The sequence below is a fragment of the Bombus impatiens genome, unplaced genomic scaffold (assembly GCF_000188095.3).
Source record: "Bombus impatiens unplaced genomic scaffold, BIMP_2.2 scf_0049, whole genome shotgun sequence".
Lineage (NCBI taxonomy): Eukaryota > Metazoa > Arthropoda > Insecta > Hymenoptera > Apidae > Bombus > Bombus impatiens.
The window spans coordinates 1,019,907-1,039,962 of NT_176468.1; the positions used below are offsets into that span (position 1 = coordinate 1,019,907).

General features: G+C 36.5%; 1 protein-coding gene across 1 annotated transcript; it reads left to right on the forward strand.

The window, feature by feature from the left end:
* The first annotated feature begins 10,838 nt into the window (after nt 1-10,838).
* Nucleotides 10,839-18,086, forward strand: LOC100744519 (ecdysone-induced protein 78C). The gene is made up of 6 exons (XM_033323548.1): nt 10,839-10,850; nt 10,920-11,061; nt 12,580-12,956; nt 13,740-14,039; nt 14,323-14,719; nt 15,160-18,086. The coding sequence occupies exons 1-5, from the start codon at nt 10,839-10,841 to the stop codon at nt 14,713-14,715; spliced, it is 1,224 nt and encodes a 407-aa protein (XP_033179439.1). The 3' UTR covers nt 14,716-14,719; nt 15,160-18,086.
* Nucleotides 18,087-20,056: the final 1,970 nt, after the last annotated feature.

The following is a 20,056-nucleotide window of genomic DNA, read 5'->3' on the forward strand; positions in this document are numbered from 1 at the left end:
ATTTTCAGGAATTTCCGCGATATCGATGTGCGATTTCGTGGAAAAAGAAGCTGGAAAATCTGCATAGAAAATAGAGAAGAGAATTTCATCGAACGAAAAAGGCCAGTTCGAATCTTTCGAGATTCCAGTTTTTGTAGATTTTCTGGGAATTTTTATCAATTCGGCTAGCATAGATACGGAACGTAATAAAAGTACAAAGGCCAAGCTAAAAAGATTTGTTTCGTGTTTATAAAATTGCTCACGAAACTGTGCGCCTTTAGAAAATTCAACGAACTGTATAAAGAACTGGAATTTTAGGAAATTTAAATATACAAATGTATAGAGAATAGACGAAATACAACGTTCGTTAATAATATTTAGAGGAAATAAATCTCCATTAACGTATGATTTAATTTATATAATATAATAAATAAACAGTGGAATTAATTTCAACGAACATTTCTTCGAAATAATTTTTCACTTTCGTAAACGGGGAAGAAAGAGAGGAAGAGAATTATCGTCTGCTTGAATATTTATAGTTCAAAGACATATTATACATATTTTCGTTTTTATCTAGCGCAACTCGGTAAACACAGTGTAAAATTATAAGGCAATGTTCAATGAGTCAACTCGTAAACAACCCGCAATAAGCCAATGTTTAATAAATCAACTTGCAATGGTAATGCGTCCATTTGGAAATTAACTGGTTCGTTACCGGAATAAAATACCTATTATTGTTTCCTAATGCGATGGAAAGTCTGATTCGATTGCAGCCACGATTCGAGCTCGCCGAAAATGGTGACGCATGATATTAGCGTTCAAAAATTCCGTCTGCCCGTGTACGTGAGCAAATATTATTATCGTACACGAATCTTGAAATAAACGAAAGACTATAGATCCTTGTTCGATCTTCTATAACTAGAATTTCGTTTACTTTATTACGTTCTATCCGTTTAATTTCGTTTGTAGTTAGTCTACTTTCGCTCTCAATGTCTCAAATATAAGTAACTTTCAAATATGTACCTCGCCTGTAAGGCTCGTCAAGTTATAAATTTAATCTATTCTTAAATTCTACGCTATAGAACAAAAATAATGAACGTTTCTCTATTTATATGCACATCAATGTAATTATATACCTAACGCCGAATCCATCATCATGGAATAGCCGATAATAAAAACAAACGTAACCCCGTAAATATTCATTTATTCAATCTGCAACGAAAGGTTTATTACTTGGCAGCTACGTTTCGACAATTTGCAAGCTGATACACAATGAAACGTATCGATTCCAATAACGATCCGATATCAAATGCAAAATAGCATTATGGATTGTTGAGAACACAACTGTCCGCTTTCTATCCGATATTCGGTATATTGGCCGACGGATATGTATCGATGTCGACGATGCAACGCATCGTTACGAGCCGGTTTCATTAATTAATATCATCGTTAATAGACCAATAAATCGATACGTTCGATGGTGAAACGAACAGACGGCTCGAGCACGCCTACGAGTCTCTTCCATTATTTCGTTGCTTCGTTACTCTGATGCACTGTCGGAGTGGCAAGCTTAGAGGACCCTTCAACCGATGTCACTTATCGTTTCTGTTGTTTTTCTCGTTTCCCTGCTCTCCTTCTCATTTTTCTATTGTTTTATTGCGGATATGTGTGTGTGTATATATTGTTTTATTTGATTTGATTTCAAGTGTGTTTTTATTGTTTCGATATCAGTAGAGAGAAATACATAACCGTAGAGTAAATAGATGGAGAAGGATATTTTTATTAAATTAGTTCTCAAAACACTTTTTGGAAAATGAAACATCGTTCTGAGATTCTTTTACGGAATCGATGAAGTAATTGATTAGAATCCGAGAATTGTTACGTGGCTCGTAAAACCGTTCCACGCGGTATTAATTCTTCCATGCTCGAGTACTTTAACGATTTATTAACTAATTAGACGAATCTGCAAAAATGCGTTTTAGCTCTGTAACCTCTTCGATTCTAATTAAATTCTCGTACATTAATACTTGACTGGATTCTGAAACAGCTTCGAGATCGCACTCTCCAATCGCTCCTGCTGGTTCAGTTGAAATAAATAAATAAAACCAAGCGACGTTTGGTACAGTGCACGACTGTGCCAGTGCGAGAGTGCGAATAAAAGATCGCACGTGTCGCGCTATTTCGAACGTTACGAATGATAATATCAGTTTTCTATTTTTGCGATAGTTTGCATTTGCACGATATGGCATAGACTTTGGTATTTTTCTTCTTCTTTTCCATTGTATTCCATTGAATATGAATATTTTTCAACGTCGTTGAATATATTAAAGTTTTCACGGTGTAACATGAAAAGAAAGACACTAAAATATAGCGCACCGTAAATTTCACATCTTAAGTATCATCAGTATTCATAATACGTGTATTTATTGTTTATAAAGTAAGAAACTACGAGCGATATTAGAATTTTTGCTTTTGTAAATGCATACAGAAAATTACAGTTATGGAGAGTTAAATGCACGTTATTCTCCAATTAAAGCTACAAATTACTGTACTAATTAGAATAAATTTTCGAATTATACAGCTAAGAGATTGGATTTAATAAACGAACGAAATAAATGAAAAAATTTAGATAACTGAAAAATTTTAAAAATTCTCTCCGCTAATTATTTTTACCCTCATCTCCCACGTGTTTTATATGCTCCCGTTGAATATTTAAAAATGTCGAGTTTGTTCTGGATGAACCCTGCAGCTTGAAATGCCTGCCTCCTGTCCTTCCTTTCCCAAGCTTCTCCAACTAATAATAGGTTCGACTACGTAATTTTATCACCTTCAACCGTTGGGCAACTTTTCCAGGATGAAGTAACCCTTTGAACACGCCGGTTTTTATCGAAGAAAACAACTTTCCGTGTAGTACGTGTAGCGCGTTTTAAAATAACAGTGGAAGTGAGATTGGGACACCGCGATGGAGCGCGCTGGCGAAAAGGGGGATGAAATCGGCGATTAATAATTCAACGAACAAGCAAAAAATAAATCTTGATCGCGATAAAATTGTCGCGCCGAAAATAACCGCGGGAATTTATACATCTGGATCGATAAACAGCAATTTTATACAATTAAATTACTTTGGAATTTAAACAATTCGACGTCTGATGCGCCTGTATCGTTTCAACGATCGATATGAGACACAAAGAAAATCAATTTTATATAAATTAAGTAGTATAGACACCCCATTTTCCTCCTGTGGGATCCAAATCCCTTTCTGGTTTATTCACGATGATTGATTAATATAACGCACACGTTTGGAACGTTACGTTGCTGTTAGAAATAAGATAAATCAGTAAATTGAGGAACAGAATTTTTTCAACCAGTCTCTAGTTCCAACAAAAGTTTTCTTTTTCATTTCTCAAAGATTTTTTTACATATTTGAGGACTCTACGTATTTTTCGTGTTTTGATACGATTGAATGTCCTGCGCCCTTCGCAACGCTTTAGAAACAGGCTAATTCATTTGCGTTAAATGTTCGAACGAATAAAAGAACGATGTTTATCAAACATTTAAACTCGATATTACAGTAGCAACAGAGAAAACAAGGTTTAATTTAAAATGAAAATGCAGTTGGTTAAGGGTGAAGGTGGATTAAAACGGCTGAAAATAAAGGAGAGTTCTACTGTATTTCATTAAAACGTTCGCCTTAAAAACCTGCAATATAAGCATAAAATATCCGACAGCTTATAAATCTATCAGCATGCAATTACACGCGTAACCAACATGCATACATTCATGCTTAAACCAAAGACAAACACGGCTCGATAACCAATCCAATCGAATCAACTTTTCAACCACTCAACCCGCCTATCGGTTTCAATAGGATTTTCATTGAATCTGTCGGTTATATCCCGGAAACGTGGCCGTCAACTTATCGAATTAATTCCCACGAAATAAATTACCTCGATCTATTCGCTTCGGTTCAACTTTCATTTCCGAGTGCCGAGCCGCGTCGTCGAACAACCAAACTAAATGACTGCTACTCGCGCGCCAGCCAAATCACCCTCCCATCTACAGCAACAGCTTAACACTTTCGTTTCTAAATTACATAGACACGCGTACAAGGCACGAACATTCGTTCGTAACTTTTACGTGACTCATTTCCCATGGCAAATAAACGATTTGTACAAAGATTTTGATATCTAGAAATTTACGAGCAACGAACGCGAGATTAGCGTAGAACCTGATCTATCGACAGAAGAATATGAATTAGCCTGTCATTCGAATCGTTCACTGTTCAAAAAATATCGGATTCCAGGAAAATTACCGGCAAAACGCATTCAAATCGATTTCTTTCATCGGCGTTGGAACGTTTCAAGCGGCTTTTATTAATTACCTGGCGTTAATCTTCACCCCCGATCCTCGATTGGTCTCTTTTATAATGGCGATAAAGAGGCACCGAGTCGCTGGCTATACTCCGCAACGTCGTACGACGAAACTCCTCGGCCGTTTCTACACGAAGCGCATTAATCATAATACGTCGCTTATTAAACGAACCGTCCCGTTTGCCGCGACGCGGCAACGAGGTCAACCCCGACTCACACCGGAACACAGCCCTGACCGACCCTCGGTTAATTTCGAGCCAAGCCGAGCGTGCGTGCGTGTGCACGCGCGTGTCATGTCCGGTATATTACGTTCCGTGTGCACACCGGTTACAATTAAGTCGGTCTAGAAACGTTGCGCGGCTAACAGACCCGCAGATGGTCCAATTTTTTAAGTTTTATCGAATATGGAAAATTCGGAGGAATTTGCTTCTCGCAGACTTCTGTTTAACGTTTTGTTTTCCCCTCGGTTGTTTCCTTTTCATAACAAAAAAATAATCTACGATTTTTGTATCGCTGTGAGAAGACATATTTCTAATGAGAAAATACATGAAAAGTAGGTTTCGTAGAATTTAATTATCTACGTACGATGATCCAGACGAGGAGACGTACGAGTTTTCCGGTGGCGTTTTTCAAAATTTCACAGATATATTTGTTGGTAGAAAAATATGACATTAACACGACGTTGCACGCGTGAACGAGAATAACGGGATTTTAGTAATTTAACGAGATTTAAAAGCTTTCAATGGTACAAGAGCGACGGAAATATTAAAAGCTTCGAAAGCTTGAAACACGAAGTTCGAAGACTTTAACGCGATTTTTAATGGTTAGCAACTTTTGAAGAATCGAGTTTGAAAGACTTCGAGGAAGATTTGAAAAGTGAGGGCTTTCGGTTCGAAGATTCGAAGATCTTCGCGGGTTTGGTTGATCTTAAACGTTTGAAAGATTGAACGTTTTCAACGATTCCAAAAATTTGCAAAATTGCAAGAGCGTGAAACATTCAGAAGCTCTGAAAACTTCAGGGGACGTGGAAAATTTGATAAGCCTGAAGCGTTTGAAGGATTCACGAAGCTTAAACGTTGTAAAGATAAAATATTCAGCCGATATAAAATTTTCTAAATTAAAATTTCTTGACGATACAAACGAAACTGAAGCATTGGAAAATTGTCGTAAAACTAAAATACCTTCTTTAAATATGTATTGCACCCGATAATACTATTGACTTTTTAAATGTTTCGATTTAAATTAAACTGGCATTCGGGTTAAACTGAAATTATCGGTTTTTAAAATTTCGTATTTATATATAACACTTTCAAAATACTTTAACATCGATCTCCGATATCGTTTTCAACCAAAAGCATTGCGTCCACGAACAACTAAAATCCTTTCTTTGCTTTTGCCAATATTTCCAGAAAATGTGAAGAAAATCTCATTTACAATCACGTCACAATCGCTTCTCACTTGCTCGATACGAAATATGTAAGCACTTTACAGGCGGCTCACGATTCGCGTTTCCGCTTCTTCTCGCGTTCCTTTCCATGAAAACAACGTTTTTCAGCTTTTTCGAACTGGTCAGAAAAAAGAACGATGTCTCGAGACTCACTGTCCAGCGTCGACATTCTTCCGATGTTCGACCAAGATGGAAAATAAAATTGAATTATGCATCGCTCCGTTCAAATAGAGAAATACCTTATCGAAGAGAAAAAGAGTCTCGCACGCAAATAATTCAGCATCAGCTGGCACCGATTTGAAAATTCTTGCGATTGATACTCGACGACGGGACGTTTCCTTTCGAACAAGATTCCATTCTTTTTCCCGAAAATATCTTCTGCAACCCCGTTAAGAAGATATTTTATTATGCTTTATATCTTTGGAAGAATCCATTTCTTTTTCTGCGCCTTCTTACAAGATATAATTTCCATACAATTTACGCGTACGTTCAACATTTCAATGACCGAATTTCCCAAAAATACGAAAGAAATATTTGATCTTTCATTTAACTTGCAACGATGTTACGGCGATTTGAAAGACGTAACTATCAGTAGCGGAGGACGATCAAAAGTACGTTTAAGCGCTATATTTCTTGAAAAATGAATTTATAAAATATTTTCTCTGATATTTCGAGATCTACTTGATCAGTTGATTCGAAATTTTGCGCGCACCTTCAGCGCGTGTATTCACATTTTTACTTATTTTACTATCCGCTATTTAAGGTAACAGAGATTGGTTGAAAAATTCATACGAAATGTTCGACAAATTGATTCGCGATACTTTATTTACAGAAAGGGAAGTAATTATGTGATATTGTATAACGAGGAAATTGGTTTTCGAAAGATAAATTATTCATTGAGATTTGTAGATTCACTAGTCGATGAAAATTCTATTTGAAAGATGGAAAAGTAAATCTAGCTGCTTCCGTTATTTTTTTCAGAGCACGAGCATATTTTTAGAAATAAAGCTTCGCGTGAATCGAAACGGTAGATATCTCTTTGAAATTTCATGAATATTCCAACTCTTTCTGATGGAATTTCGCAAATTCTGCGTCTCTATTAACATTTTCTATCTAGTAAAAGTACAAATAGGTATAAATTATCGGACAATTCATAACAAAAGAAATACGTCATAGTCTCGAGTAATATCCCGACACGATATAGTAATTCTGTCTCTGTCATCCTGCGTCACGAATCTACAAAATTAATTAATTCCCAACAATTAATTCCCGCAGAGTTAACGATCACGTTTCCGTTCTACAAAACTAAACTCTAAGCTGATATTAGTTTTCTTCGTCAGTCTGTATCTTTCCATTTTCTCAACGTTATTTCTAATTTTTCCCATCGTTCGAAACGCCTGCTCTCCATGACAAGGATACGAAATTCGTTATCTTAGCAATCCGTCAGCAGAGAACACTCGCGATAATTCAAATCCTATGCAACCGGATAGTAATCGACTGGGAAATGAAAAGCAAAGGCTGAATCAGCAGGACGACCTCGGCTTAAAATTAATTACGCGAGATTCGCTTGCTATAACCGGGATCCTATTCGACTGCAGGATATCAGCCTTCTCGAGCCTCGTAATGCCTTTACACGTGCACGGCCATAGAATTAGGAAGTCTACAGGATCTCTCGTTGATCTGTTCCACTTTCTCCGTGAGAAGGAATTCGATAATTCTTCGACGCGCGGAAACTTTCGAAAATTCTCCGATTGTTGATAGTCGACATAGTGTGTAAACGCTTGTACGTGGTTTGTTAGCATAGATAATGGCTGAACCGTAACAGATAAGAGAAATTGTAAGAACAGATATCTTGTAAATGACGTTGCAACTCCATGGTATGGTTTGCATGTATTGTAGGTATTGTACTTTCATCGACGATGGATTTGTGCGTGCATGTTAGCATTTGAAGTTTTAGAAGAAATCGATCAGGGGAAAATGGCTTGAATGCGTAAGAGATATTTCTTGAAAGGAAGAATAGAAAAATACGATACACTTTATGAAATATTAGTTAAAAATATGAAATCTTTTTGTACAAGGAAAGATAGACTTTAAAAACGATATATTGGGAACGTATATGATTAATACGTTGATATTAAAGATTTATTTGATCATAAGAATGAAGAATATGAAATTCGTAATGACTACTACGAATTACGTAAATTATTGCCAAGTATTTGTATTTCATCATAATGTTGAATCGATCGATTTATAGGATTAATGTTACCACACGTAACGAACAAATACACTCCGATGTCGATAAATTATTCAATATTTTCCGAAATATCAGCAACATGCACATACATTATGCACACGTATGCATATGGGATTTAGTAACTACCTAATTTCTCTCGTATAAATCGATTTATCCTTACAATTATGGCTGTTTGTTTTCAGTCGCTACTCTGTGGTAGTTTCATTTTTTCGTAATTTTGTAATTAAAAATACACTTTGTCAAAAAGAAGCAAGTTTCCGGATTCTTTTAAACAACAGTATATATTTCTGTCGTATAAATCGATTTATCCTTACAATTATGGCTGTTTGTTTTCAGTCGCTACTGTGTGGTAGTTTGATTTTTTCGTAATTTTGTAATTAAAAATACACTTTGTCAAAAAGAAGCAAGTTTCCGGGTTCTTTTAAGCGGCGGTATACATTTAGAAAAAATAAGAGCAGTGTCACAGGTGTTACAAAAGTAACAAGTTGGATATGGTTTCCGACTAAAAAGCGTGTTTGTTCTTGGAGAAATTAGCACACCATAAATTCACGTTATATTTCCGTGTTGCGACCATTCGGACGCTTTATTTGCCAAGCGTTTACATAAAGGCGATAAACGGATCGATTCTCGTAAATCAATGAGGGACGTCGAGCTGTAGAAGCGGTGGCCGGTAATGGTTGTACGGGACTATCTTGCCGTTTTAGAAAGCTCGTTTTTTCCCCTATCGTTTTTCTCCGCGAACGACATTTTTACGATCCCTAAATCCAGCCTGAGACCTGAGAGAATTAATCGGCGATTGTGCCAGTATTCGGTATCCTTGAGAGCTAGATCGATTCCGCCCCCTAAGCTACGGCTCTCAGACTTTTCTCGGTCGCACTGCACCAGCAAACTTTCACTCCGGATTATCGAATATCCTCCTAACAATCATTTTTACCTATAAACGATGAAATTTTCTTGGAAACTTAACAATTAAGGAAAAGTTTGTCGTTAGAGCGTTTCAAATGTGTATCTACGTATATAGAATTTATGAACGCAGATCTAGGGCTATTTAATTCGTGTTGACGATCATAATCTTAGTCGAAAGATCTATGAAATTTGTATTGAAAATTTTGCAGAAAAATGATTACAGTTCGATCGATGTCGATCGACTTCTCGACGTTGTTTAACTCTGCCAGAATTATCAGACAAATGACACATACTTTTACTCTTGTAACTTACAGAAGGAGAAATTGTAAGAAAGCTACTTTGTCTCTGGTTTTCATGATTTTTGCACATGCCGTAGAGATCAACGTTTTTCAAACAACGTTCTCCTGTATGTACGCGTAACAAGGATTGACAAATCTAACACAAACACAATACAGCGACGATATTCATTTTTAACTGAGCTATAACACACATTTGGTATATGCGTTTGTGCACAGCGCTTGAAGCTGGTCCAGCTCTCGTTTATTATTACTATAAACAAAAGATAGCCGGTCGACGAACAATGCGTTCGGTTACACGTGGATACGGGAAAAAGTTGTTCGAAAAAACGTTCATCCCTGCAACATATCCAAAAATCATGGAAATCGGAAACGAAGTAGCTTTTCTACAGTTTCAGCATAAAAAAAAGAAGAAAAACAGTGGTAATAGAAATTAAATAAACAGCAAACGTATCGATAGCAGGTTCCAACAATAAACCGAGAAAAATATCTGTAGAATTGGAAAGTAATCTGAAAGAATTTCCCAAGTGGCCTTGTCTTATTTTTATATTATTTCGCATCGTGTGACACAGCATCCGTTCAAAACGAATAGGATTTACCAACAACGTATAGCTCGAGACAGAGGAATCACGAACGTTCAATTTTCAACGGGCCAGTTCGACCATAACGTTTGTCGGATTTGTCGAGGCAATATCGCGCGATGAAAAGGGATTTCTCTTTCCCTGGGAAGACGATGGAGAAGCGACAGAGGCAAAAGAGACCGACGAATCGAGGCTATTCGACGCTCGAACAGCCTTTGATGTGACCCCGTAATCGCTTTGAACTTTCCACCGTGTCTCGACGCGTTAATATTTGTCAGCAATTTCTTTTTTCCTTCTCGATTATGCTCGAACACGATTACCGGCTAGTATCGATGATAGACCGTTCAAATCATCGAGTCGGACACTTATCACGCGATCGTCTGAAACGAGAAAGCAATCGCGATGGAAGGGATTAAATAATATAGAAAAAGACGTGAATCGTAAAGTTCTTATTAAGCGGGTCGAACGATCTTGTAAACGTACGTAGCTGACGCTGATGACAGGAGCAAAGATATCGTATCGTTTAAATCCTTGAAATCTTTAATATCAGTATATTTCGTTTGAATAAATTTTTGCGTAGAAGAGAAAGAGAACTTCTTTGAGGTAACTTTGAAAACTATCAAGTGTCTTATTGATAATCTACATTGATCGATTGACTGACATCAGTAAAACTGTTATTAACGTGTTATTCGAGTAAAGCACATGGACACAAGAGAATAGAAAAGTGTCAAGGATTCGCAAGACGAATGCTGCTTTTCTTAAAACCTTGAGAAAGATTGATAAAAGAATTGTATATTTAAAGGCAATTAATCAGCATGTGGATCCCAAATGCTAAAATGACTATATTTCTTTTAGTAAGCAGCGTACTAATTGAATTAGCGAAATTTACGAAGATTTACATTCGGTAATAAATTTTAATAGCGAATACAGAATTTTAATGTCGCTCCTCGAACGCAAATTCTTATTTCTTATATTCTTCCTTTTCTTCTTCTTGAGGTAGCAACAATGCACGTGAAAGTATGATTACTCGTACTACCACTGCTCATAAATAATAATTCGCTAAATGTCAGTTCTTTTTCTTTTCAGGGCTTCTTTAGAAGAAGCATTCAAAAGCAAATAGAATACAGGTGCCTGAAGGACGGCAATTGTTTGGTCATCAGAATAAGTCGGAATCGCTGCCAATACTGCAGATTCAAGAAGTGCCTAGCTGTCGGCATGTCCAGGGATTGTAAGTAATCACCTGCGTAAGCACTTTTCGTTAACTCACTACAATACCGATAGGATATCGTAGAAAAGGAATGTTTGAAACGTTTTAAAACATATAATTCCATTCTTTCGATCATATTTTTCGTGCCAAATTTTATACAATTATATCCTTTTCGTGTCTCCATAGCAATTATTATACTTGTTTGTTTTTTTACGCGCGGAAACGTATCGATAAAGATGCACGATCAACGATAACATACGGCGGTAAGTATAATAACTGGCGGTAAAACATGATCTCGGTGAAACGATCGTCGATGAAATGATTATCGGTGATTCGAAGGTAACCCTACTGAAATAGCCATTCATAAGCCAATTATAATCTCTTTTCTTGAATAAAAATAAATTACTATCCCTTGCAAACGATTCTCTTTTGCCTAAGTAATAATTTTTAATTACTTGAACTGGTTAAATATGTCAATGATGGGAAATGTCCAAGCTCTCTAGTTCCTTTGCCGCAAAAGTTGCTCGAATTTATTTGCAACTTAGCGCTCTTAGACTCTTTATATGCCCAGTGGCAATAGCTAGCGTGTCTTTCAGTTTCCGGAAATTCCGGCATCCGTCGAGTAGCGAGAGAGAGTAAAGCAAACTGAAACGAAGTTGCGTACATAATTAAACGTCAAAGTTCCATCGTGCAATATGCGGTGGTGTATAATAGGAAACCGTCGGAGCTTTCCGAGCTAGCATTGTCGGCGAAATCGTAATAAGCCTCTGCTAGTCTTGTGATCCGCTTAAGAAGCGGATGTAACCGGGGTAAAGCTGGCCCGAAAGCTCTGCACCCTCTGTTGTTCGGAGTAATTCTCTCGAGTACCGTATAAAATACTAATCTTTCGTAAATACGTTCATTTTCGAGACAGGATGCTAGGATGAGCAGTGTAGCGTGCGTAGGACGTCGAAATATTATTAGATCGGTACATACGCTTATAGCTTTTTTCACATAAAGCTGCAACTACACGCACAGTTACCTCGAGCGATCTATTTATCTTCGAAATAATTTACATCTAATTCTCTACACTCTCTGCTTCGTAATTTCATTACAGTAGATTCCACGAAACGTTATATTAGTCGACGTAAATTTCCTATAATCCTACATTTCTATAATCTCGTCATAATGACTTCTTCCAAGGATCATGTATTTCATCGAAATAATTTTCATGTAATCCTGTAGACTTCCCTCTGTAATCTCGTTTTATTAGCTTCTTCCGAAACGTCGTATTAAATGGTAGTAACTTTCACGTAATACTATGGTTATTTTAGACTACATTCTAAAAAAAAAAAAACCCACCAACTTCAAGACTCGACAAAACGTTTGCATTTTAAAACCGCCACCAAACCGTCAGAATCGATGGATCGTTTCTTAAAATCGTCGTCTTTAAGGATCGACGACGACAGTATTTTTAAGTCGGTATTTTTAAGAATGAACGATTAGATTGGGAAATTGCTCTTCGAATAACTAAAGTAAATATCGTTCTCTCGATTTCAGCCGTTAGATACGGCAGGGTGCCGAAACGTTCGAGGGAACGCGGCCCCGAAGACACAGTACCGACCACCACGTCAACGACCACTACCACCGGAGTACAACAACTCACGTCCCCTGCTGGTGCTAACAATAACAATAATAACACCAACAACAATAACAACAACACCAGCAGCCAAAACAATAACAACAACAGCCAAGCACAGAACGCTATACCGTGTGTGCCGCCAGCTGCTGTGGTAGAGGCAGATCAGTCAGACGCGGACGTGAAACAGTTGGCGGTTTACGACGTGATACTTCAAGTTTCTCAGGCGCATCACGCTCACTGTGGCTTCACCGAGGAATCAACGAGGGGCATCGTCCGGAAACCGATGATAATACCGGTGAGTTCGCTCGAAAATTCAGAGTGAAGTTACAGAAGCATGGATACATTAGTAGCGGATACGACGAAGGAGCTCGTTCGCTGTTGTAACTTTGTTGATTAAACAATAGGAAGGCAAAACTATGAAGATCGTTCTACGTAAAAATAAGAAGGTTAATTGTTATGATTTTTTACATAATACATATTATGTAAAAATATGCATTGGTAGATGTCGTAATAGATGAAAGGTCGATCGTATATATGTGAGAAATTTCTAAACAATTGTTCGAAATACTTACGATCAATAGAATTCCAAATTTCATCTCATTATTATTACTAGGTCGATTAATACGCTTTGATGGCCATATATATCAGGATATTTGCTGATATTTAGTACGAATTATCGTTGTTTCGTTAATTATCTCTGTTTTTTCATTGGTATTATTATATATTCGCCTTATATTAAAAAATGCAATAAAATATGAAATAAAATAAAATTTGTTAGCGTATTTCAGTAAATATAGCGAATAGATAAGTATCCTTATACTTGTGGCTAACAATGTGTATACGTAGTTCATTTTTAATACTATTATTAATTATCTGATATTATTACTTATATTACGTTTATTTATCGGCATAACGTTTCGTTAGTTGGTTCATTAGTTAATTAATTATTCGAAATTACCGCGTCGTATCCGCTTCTAATTAATTGATTAACATATTAGAATGACGCGGTGGAACTGGAACTGGCAGCAACGCCTGTTTCTTTTATAATCCTGCTGATTAGGCGAGTACTTCTTCGCAGCCCGCCAGTCCAGAGGACCCAGAGGCGGCATCCTCGACAGCAGAAACAGTTGAATCGCAAAGGATCTGGCTTTGGCAACAATTCGCCACTAGGATAACGCCATCGGTACAAAGGGTGGTGGAGTTTGCCAAAAGGGTGCCAGGATTTTGTGATCTTTCGCAGGACGATCAATTAATTCTGATTAAGGTCGGTTTCTTTGAAGTCTGGCTAAGCCATATCTCAAAGATGACCACTGACAGTTCGATGACATTCGAGGATGGTACTTATATCACTAGGCAACAAATGGAATTGATGTACGAGGTAAGAACTCGCTTGTCGTTTTCTATGGCCGTAGGTTGCAATCAGTGTCTAACAATCCGATGCGAAAAGCAACATAAAAATCTGAAAATTGAAACGTATTGCGATAGAGTCTCGTTTATAAGAACAAGCTAGTACTCGAGTATTTAAATATACAAACTCATAATTAAATGTCAGTTACCCGAACAATGGTCGAACGTAACTTGAATTATCCCGTGACTATTAAATTTTAAATCTCACTCGATATCACAACGACACTTAATTGATCAATACGAAACAAAAACAGCCAGACTTCGTGTCTGCTTTGATGCAATTCACTTCGGCCTTAAACGCCCATCAACTATCGGACACCGAATTGGGCCTTTTCTCCGGCGCCGTTCTTCTGGGTGAAAGACCAGGTCTGAACGACGTGAAAACAGTGCAGAGGCTTCAGGATCGTCTTTTGGAGGCGCTGAAGGTTCAAGCGTTACGGAATCACACGGTTTCCGGCGAGGCTACTTCCGCGGGAGGTTGTTCCGGTGTTTCGAGCGTCTCACAAAGGATACCAGAATTAAGAACTCTGGGTGCCAGACATGCGAATCTGCTCGACTGGTTCAGGAGGAACTGGACCAAGCTCAAATTGCCACCCCTGTTTGCCGAGATATTCGACATTCCTAAGTGTGAAGAGGATCTTCAGTGAAGAGGTGATTATTTTTATGTTTCCTAAACTCTTAACAAGCACAGTGCAATATTGATCACCGCTAATCCATAGAAATACATTAAATATCTAAAGTATATGGCGATCTTTATAATGTTTGTTAAATAAAACAGATCCCTTTCGTTTCTTTAATTGCGTCCACGAAAGATCGAAATCTGCATAAACAACCTCGATCTACCGATGAGATTCTACTGTATTAAATAGGTCGAAATGGTGTTTACACGGGATATCTAAAATCCCATCTTCGAATAATTCGAATCTTTCTTATTCTTCCAATCTCGTGGCGCGCGTTACTCGCGAAGTCGCACTCCATAAATCCAGGTTTGCATTTTCGTCCACGCCCCTCAGCTCCACGATTCGATTTGCAATTCAACGCGGCAATCTGCACGATAGCGAAGAATTTTAATTGTGGGATCGTCTTTAAAGAATGTTTCAGAGTACATCGAGTTAATTCGACGAGAATGAACGGCCCTGCCGGAAGAGTCTTTCTAATTGCCGGTGTTCATCGCACAAATGCAGCTCGGATCTCGAGGACGATTTGTTTTCGCTCGTTGGCGGTGACGTACAGCGGTACGATGACGAGACGACGATTCGATTCGAGCGAAAAAAGGAAAAAAAGGAAGCGCAAAGACCGCTGCGATCTGCCAGCGATATGGCGACTCGATCTTCGCCATCATCGAGATCCATCTTGTGCTCTTCACTTTGTTTCACTCGTACAGGCTGGGAAGATGGATCGTTTGGCGAGGCGAAGGGTACAGATTGCTGATCGAAACACTCTTGACACGATATACGAAGAGAAAGAGAAAATTTATTCGATTAACAGGAATAGAATGAGCTATACAATGCGAACAATCGACGATTGGATCGATTACGTATTGGACGAAGTATATATATATATATATTACATAAATGTGTGTATGTGTGTGTATATATATATATATATACGACGAGTGAATAACTTTTAAAAAGTTACTAGATTTTGAAAAAGAAAAGTACTCTTTCTTTGAGATAATTATAAAGGCAAGCCCTCCATCGATTGTTCTAAATCGTGCAAGGGTAGGTAGCGAGTTCAAAACGGGATTTTCAAGTAGAAGGAATTTGTATCATTCGCTATACGTGTGCAATAAGACGCACGACTCCAACGAAAGCATTTTAAATAAGTACATAGTCAAGTCGGTGAGCAAGGGAATCAAGTTTCGTATCGTGTTGGTCTGGCGCATATCGTTGATTGCAATAAAGCGACGCAGTGATCGAACACGCGTCGCATCAAAAAGATAGCACAAAATCGTGATCGCTTTACAAGGCACGTTTATTATTACGATTTTATCCAGTTAAAATAATTCTCAAGCGAATTTTTCGGAACCTTGACTAATCGAGGATCGTATAAACGTTCAAAGTGCAGTCCGTGTGCAGCGATCTGTCGAAAACAGTGATCGAAAATCTCACGAATACATACGAGTACAAGATGCAACGTCGAACTTGTAAACATATCGAAAACATAATATCATATTTTTTTCATGCAATCGACTCTCAAAAATACCATTTCCATCCCCCAGTGTGAAAACTGTGACTCAATAGATAGCTGCACGTTCGCGCGATCGCAAAAGAGAATAAATATATAAATAAATATGGTGGTACGTACATATAAATGATACACGCATGTTACAACGTGAACGAATGCATGCGCGTACAAAACTGACACTTAGACACTTAATATACATATACAAAGTAAAAAGTTTCACGCTATATAAAAGCTCAAAAGGAAATCTTTATAGGACGTATCTCTCTAGATGCATCCGCTACGAATCTCAATCTATGCAATCTCTATTTTTATTACTTGACAAGTAGTATAGTGAATTACCTTTATGGATATTGTTGCGTCGCTTCAGGGTGTTCCGCGGAAAGTGAGAATAACATGCTCGAAGTTGTTCTTTCGTTAAGACTTCTAAAATTCTCGGTGTAAGGATTTTTAGTGAATAAATATCTCGCGTACGTAACGAAAAAAGGAAACGAAGAAAAATAAAAGTTAAAGAATTGAACGTTGTGTATAATAATATAATGTACTTGTTACGTTGAACTGTTGTATTTGTTATCGATCCACGGCCGAAAATCGTTTTCCGATCGTTGACAAAATCCTGAAGTGAGCATGTTTGAATCTTCGAACTCTTGAACGCTAATAATTCTCTGACAATGACTAGCATGTAACGTGTATCGATATGTAATTAATATACATATACGTATGTATATATACAGTGGTGGATAAAAGAACATCTAAGGAATTAAATCATCATAGTAAACGCTATAATTTATTAAGGAGGAACTATATTTTATAACACGGGTCACAGTATAGTATGAGAATATATATGATCTGAAAAAGGATGAAACAAATAATTATATGTATAGGGATGGGAAAGGATGTATTTTATTTGAAGAAAGCAATATTTTAATCGAGAAATGAAAGATTCATTAGACAAAGTAGTATAAATTTGATTGCAACACTTTATCAATATATTTATGCCGAATTTAAGATTTAATGTTCTTTTAGTAGATTTTCTTTTGGTCTAATTGAATTTCTTATTCCATTATCAATTTTATGATGTTCACTCGTGGATAATTTATGGATTTACACTACTTTGTGAAAGATATTATTAATAGATTTTCCTATTAAGTCCTATTATATGGATACAACTTCACAAACGAATGAATATCTACATATCAGAGAGAGGGAATTTCATAAATCAATCATACAAATATTAGCATTAAACATACAGTTACGCAAATACATAAAAATATGAATTTTTAACCTTTCCTTTAGCCATCACTGTATATATTATATATTCATTGTGAGAAATGAAGAAAATGTAAGTTTATCTATTAGAGAAATTAATGTTTTATCTAGCGTCGTACTTAAATTAAATATAATATATCGTCGATATATCACTGTCGCTAAAAAAAGGAAAGAAAATGTGAAAAAGACTATCTTCACGATAACTAGAAGGAGGAGAAAAAATTCCAACTCTAAGCGCTCACATCAAGTTGTGAATAAACATATCATACCTAATTAATATATTGAACAAAGAAGGGAGATATCATCGTTTAATATAATATAAATATGAGTCTATATATATATTAAAATATATATATATATAAAGATTATAAATCTATATGCCAGAAAAATAGTTATTAAACGCATTATGTCGAATGAACGTAGATCTACAATAGTAGGCCATTTTTCAATCCACTAAGGCAACAAAAATTTATATGCGTGTACATTCATACACATGCGCATACGTATACACACGTGAACGTAATTATAATTTTCTTTTTCCTATTTCTGATTCCTCTGATAAAAATCAACAACCGAATGCTTCTCTCGACTCTCTTACAATCTACCAAAACAGATCTGCGCGAAAAAATGATGTAATAAGAGAGGAAAGCACGTGCAGCGAGTCGTGCTGGAATATCTTTTAAATTATTATTAATATCTTGTCCTCTTCGTCGCGAGACACGTAAAGGAGGAAAATTTCAATAAAATGTAAACAAATCAAGTCACTTGATATACCTATATGTATGTATGAGAATTTTTATGTGTACATAAATTCTGCAACTTGAATCGATCTAGTGGCTGTCCTAATCATCTATATTAAAGTAGAAACGAAAATGAAGAGAGAAAAAGTTACGACATTTTCCTCCTGTGATATTTGAATTGCGATTCGTTTGTTTGTTTCTTTCTATTTTCTATCTTTTTTATTCAAAATTTCTAGTCCCCACGACTTATTCGCCAAGTTAATAGTCGCGTAACGCGATACGCTCGTAAACGTTGTTGGAACACGTTAATCGAAACGGCCAAATACTTAAATAACGATATTAATATAAAATAATGATCACTCGATCACGCCGGCCAATCATCTTTACTAGATTTCTCCTATTAAACTCAATGCTATCGCTATATAAGTCATTGAATCTCACAAACGTTCAAAAATATACTATATTCCAATCGCATAACCTCAACTTGCTTCATCAAATGTGGTTGATTCGTCTTTGTAAATCGTATAACTATTATTTCATCGTAATTCGATAAATAAATGATTGGCCGGCATAATCAAAAAAGCTAATAAGAATGAGAATTGATGTTATATTGATTTAAATTAAAGCCCAATATCCTTTCTTTTTCTTTCCCTCGTCTCGTGTTCCGACCGAAGCGCAAAATCGTCTTTTCCTCTTTACACGTTTCCTCTCAGTCTCGTTTCCATTCTCCCCGTTCCATCCACTTTAATCTCGTGTGCTATTTGCTCTCATATGCTACTTTTTAACATTGAGATTTCGGTCATGGTGCTATAATATCTGTACATATACTGTGGGAATCGTTGTGTAATCAATGTACCATTATTATTAATATTATTCGAACTATAATCGCATCCAATATACTTATTATTATTATTTTATTATTTTGATATACTCATATTTACATGACCGTTACGTTTAACGATACATCAACTTATAAATTTGTCTCGTAATTTGCGCACGAATATTGGGAAACGCTAACAAAGAAAAAAAGATGGCGATTCCTTTCATTTCAGAGATAAAAATATATAGTAAATATATATATATATATATAAATATATACATATATTCCGCCCGTAAAACAGGACTCTGCAATAATCATGATTTTGTTTGATATTGATTCTATGATTGTATATTTATAGATAAGTTGAGCTCAAGCGTGCATCTCGTTGCGTACGCTATATCACATATATTATACATACTCTTCATTTTTATATAGGCGAGATATCGAGATATCGACTGCATACTATATCTATACCGGATGTTTTATAAATCGTAAAACAATCAGGAAAATAGAAGACTCCACGGTCAAATATAAGGCGATTCCCACAATAAAGGTATTCCTGAATCTGAAGTTCTAGCATCTTTGACAGAAACTTGACGATAACCTAAATAGTACTTTCTAAATTATATGTTAGGTAGATTCGTGCGAGATCGTCCTACATCCGGCACAGAATCCGCACGGTTCTTCTCTGATCGATTCACGATTTATAAAACAGCCTATGTATAAAACGATATATCGAAGTGATTAAGGTGACGATGACGATGGATGACGGCGTGCCAAGCAAGGCGGGAATTGTTCTTTAAAAGCAAAAAAAATATAATATTACATATATATGTATAAAATAATATAAACGACGATAATGATATTAAGGTAAATAAGTACGACAAAACGACTGCTCTATACTGCTAAAGTACAAATGTTTCATTTATTTGTTTTATAAAAACGATATCGATTTGTTAGAGATTAGGTTTAATG

Excerpts from the sequence above, each read along its gene's own strand:
- LOC100744519 (XM_033323548.1), top strand. Across the intron at positions 12,957-13,739 it reads GGAAACCGATGATAATACCG|CCCGCCAGTCCAGAGGACCC; the intron begins GTGAGTTCGCTC and ends ACTTCTTCGCAG. Across the intron at positions 14,040-14,322 it reads AAATGGAATTGATGTACGAG|CCAGACTTCGTGTCTGCTTT; the intron begins GTAAGAACTCGC and ends AAACAAAAACAG.